Source organism: Gavialis gangeticus, unplaced genomic scaffold, assembly GCF_001723915.1.
Source record: "Gavialis gangeticus isolate Ggan-Ray unplaced genomic scaffold, GavGan_comp1, whole genome shotgun sequence".
Lineage (NCBI taxonomy): Eukaryota > Metazoa > Chordata > Crocodylia > Gavialidae > Gavialis > Gavialis gangeticus.
The window spans coordinates 33510599-33514816 of record NW_017729022.1 but is presented as its reverse complement, the minus strand read 5'-3'; the positions used below and the strand labels follow the sequence as shown (position 1 = coordinate 33514816).

General features: G+C 39.0%; 1 protein-coding gene across 1 annotated transcript in view; it reads left to right on the top strand.

Annotated features, from left to right (window-relative positions):
- The window catches only part of E2F7 (E2F transcription factor 7), a 42334-nt gene extending 41059 nt beyond the window's left edge, over positions 1 to 1275 (top strand). The window contains exon 14 of the mRNA XM_019514773.1: positions 336 to 1275. Coding sequence (XP_019370318.1) covers positions 336 to 512 — 177 coding nt within the window. The 3' untranslated portion in view covers positions 513 to 1275. The remainder of the gene's footprint in view (positions 1 to 335) is intronic.
- The last annotated feature ends 2943 nt before the right edge of the window (positions 1276 to 4218 follow it).

Sequence of the window (4218 nt, the reverse complement as noted above, 5' to 3'; positions counted from 1 at the left end):
TAAATGGGTAGAAACTAGAAATGGATTTCCAGTCTAAAGTTTTGGAATTAGAAGGTATCTTGCCATCAAAAGCAAAGATGTTCAGACGCACATAGGAACGGGGAGGATGGAGGTTGGGGGAGGACATGCAAAAACTCTTTCCACTTTAAGTTGAAGCTTGATCAGTTGATAAAAGGAGTTTCAGATGTGCTTGCCTGCAGTAGCAGGGGACTCTATTTGGTGATTCACTCAGTCCCTTCCACTTAACATGCATGTGTATTTTTATTATTATTATTATTATTATTATTATTATTGATAAGACACTACTGAACTGCCTTTTCTCTTTTATAAAATAGCAATCATCAATCCCCCTTACTCCTAAAAGCATTCGTTCTACACATAACGAGGCCTTTTTCAAAACACCTGGCAGCCTTGGAGACCCTGTGGCATGGAAAAAAACTGAAGGCAACCAGACCAGAAATTCCAGCTCTGTTCAGAGAAGACTAGAAATTGATAGTAATGGCACTGACTAACCCAGCTTGCAGTAAAGTGTGGGCAGATTGTAATAGGACTTCATGCTTGTTACAAAAGCTATTGCATGGCAAATAGCTATTACAGCTATAACATAACAAAAGGTGCATGGTAAAATGTTGTCCCTATTGGCATGCTTCCCTGCTATGTGGTTGCCCACTAGGTCTGCTAACTTTCTTCTTCATGAGCCATCACTACTGCTGAAATACGTTTATTAATGGTTTATTTAAACACCAATTTGGATTCAAACTTTGTGCTTGGCACAGCAATGTGAGCATTAAATTACTGTTGTGATTTTAATTTAAAAATATACTGTTATTGCTGTGGGGAGATGCAAACAGAGACCTACTGGAGTCTCATGGCTTTGTATTTTTTCAGGTGAGCTGTCTAGCACTTACGTAGGGTGAACATTTTTTACATGTATTCTACTTACCCTGAGTAAATCTGTGGTGGAAAGACATAATCTCCTGCAGTTGCAAAACCAGCTGCTTCCTTGCTTCCAGTCTGTCAAGTTCTGCCTCAGCAATGCAACATCTTGTTATTTATTCTCTACATTGGAATGGGATTTCATGCAAAAAGATTTTTTGTTTTGTATTTTCCAGTTTCAGAACAGATTTCCTCAGGGTATGACTACTTGAATGTTGATTGGTTGTTGTACAATTTGCCCAGCACTTGTTTTACAAAAGCCTAGTAATTTAATAATACAATATGGTTGAATGTATACATGTGAAAAAAGATTAAGACCAAAATAACTGTGAATTTTAACATTTTTGTTGTTGTGTTTAATTAACTGTATTAGTCCTTTTTTGTGTGTGTCCTTTTCTGAGCAGACAGTACAAGCAAATGGACATAAAGAACCCAAAAGCCAGTTCCTAAACAAATCTGATAAATTCAGTTGGGAATGGCGAGCCTCTAAAAGGTGTGAGTGAACCTGTCATCTCCCATAACATGTGCCTTGGACTCTAAAGACAAGTAATATGGGTGAGCAGTTACTCACACGGCTAGACTTGTGTCTAGTGCATAATTGTTCATTTACAACAGGCCTGTCCAACCTCTAAGTGGCCGAGAGATGCGTGCTTCATGGTGTGCACCAGCAGGAGAGGCTTGGGAGGGGAGCCCAGAGCCAATGGCTGCAGTAGGAGCCATAGAAATGTTAGGGGAGTAGTGACTGGGTGAGAACCTAGGGGTGGCAACTTCAACTTCTTTTGGGCCTCATGCCCCTAGTTGGGCAGCCCTGATCTATGGAAAATTGGTAGCTGTTACTCAGTTTGCAACTGGTTATTTTTAATATGGCTTGAGATGGACAGGGTGGGAAGAGCCATGACCAGTACACTTAGTACACAGGAAGATCATGAAAGGTATTGCATTTTGGCACATACCTGGGTAAATTTTGGAAAAAGGTTGTCAAAGACTGGGAGTTGTACATTTTTCATGGGGAAACAGTTGCTATCCCTCATGAGAAGGGAAGTAAGAAAAACAGGGCATGTCACATTTAGCAGTCTGAGTCCCCAGACATTGAGTGGTCAGTGCTTGAGGAAAATACAGAATAATGTAATGGTTAGTACCGACTTTGGATGTGTTTTCTCTAACAGAATAGCCTGTAATTACAAGTATGCATTCTCCTTTTATTTAATATTGTCATCATGTTACTTTGGGTTTTTAGCAAACATATGGATAGCCATATCAGCTCTTCTTTCACGTGATGAGAACTTTATGGACACCTATACACATGCCTGACTCCTGCTCCGATGCGCTCCAATTAGAACATGTCAGAGCAAACTTGATTAATTGAGTCAGCTGGAACATGCTAATTAGTGTGCTCCAGCAGCCTCAGCATTACATGTATTCAGTGTCCCCACGTTTCAAAATGGCAGCATGGGGCATTGTAACTAAAGATCATTGAACAGACTTTAGTTAAAGTGCCCTCACTGCCATTTTTAAGTGCAGGATGCTGAATACACCAAACACTGCAGGCATTTTAATTTGAGTGGCTCCCAAGAGATGCTCTAATTAAAATGCCCTCCGCCCCCACCCATCCTGGAGCACATATAAAAACGCCCTATGTGTTTACTGGTATTTCTCTCTGAGAATAGATGTATGGTCTGATGTGCTACTTCCCTGGTCTTGGGAGAAAAAGATGCTTTTGTATTTTTGTAATGAAATATGTTATAAAAATGAAATTTAAGAATGAACTTTAGTGGAGGTGGAAGTTGGAGTGTGGTGGCCTTATGTTAGAAGTAGGTAAAGTAACAGCCTTATGAGGGATTGTTATCTCTCTTTTTAAAAAAAGAAACTTATAGTAGAATTTTAATAGGAAACTTCAAATGTGGGGAATGGAACCCTTACCACTGCTAAATTTTTAAGTGTCTTTTTTTTTTTTTACACTACAATTTGCAAGTTTACAGTGATTGTATCAGAATCATTTTTTCTTTATACACCCACTCATAAATTGCTTTCCAAAGGGAAATTAAGTCTCTAATTAGTGGCAGCACATGGTGAAGCTGCTGATGCTGCTACTCTTCCTCTGCTAGTACAAATCAGTATGTGAGCTGGTCTGAAATGGAACCAGATTAGGTGATGAGTGTATTGTAGACTCTCCTTTTTCATAAACCACATGCAGCATGTTAGTGGAATGTCAGTTTATAGAGGGGAGGAGGAGAAGATCACCTAAAATACTGAAACTTGTTTTGCTCCACAGCTAAAACATCATTGCACAAATCACATCACTTTGTCAGTCTGGGTATTATGTCTGTGGCTGGCCTCGCTGTACTTGAAAATCCAGGGACTGAAAATAAATCTTCCATTTCCAATTTCCACTTCCACATGTTGCCTTTCCCTTAAAGCCTACTGAGCCTGATTCTGATCTTGGGCACACTCATGTAAATCAGGAGTAACTCCACCACCAAAGCCTGTAGAGGTTGACCAGTGCTAATGAGAGTAAAATCAGGCCAATTTAGAAGTTACTGAGTAGGCAAAGGTTGACACTGTGGCTGAAGAACCATCCCATTTACATCAATGACCAAACTCTAACTGAGGTAAATGGAAGAAGGAATGGGACCTGCTGCATTTTAAACAATCTGTCAAACCAGTGTTGCTTGCAGTATTTAAGCTGCTGAACTAGATTTAGGGTACTTTGGATAGACAAGGGGAAAAGGCAGTCTACACTTCTTATCACAGTGTTCATTAGACAGACAACCCTTGCTTAGGAACAGCAGGATTTGTGTGTGCACCAAGGAAAGTGCACATGCTCAATGATATGCAGGGTTTGAGAGACATTTATGTTCTGATACATGTTGGGAGGTGTGTGTATAACCTATATACTTGAATCTACCTACCACGTTTACATTTCTCAATTTCTTTTGTAAATGGTGCTATTTCTATATTTAAAAAGCTCTATTTTTAATGTAAAGCTGCTTCCTGTTTGTATCATTGCACTGCTAGTTTTATATAGGTATTAATTTTATTGCTGAGTGTATATGTTCCTCACTGGTTAGACATGACTTTCTCCTTTCCTTCTATGTAGCCATGTTCATTGTAGCTGCCTTCATATAATTTTACTACATGCTCACTGTTGTTGGGTTTAATTTTTTAAATAATATCTTTTAGACAAACATTAAACTTTTACAAAAAAATAATAAAACAAAAACAAAACAAAATGTGTAGGGTGTGCTTATTTTTATGTCTCTAAAGCAGATCCAGGCTGCCCAT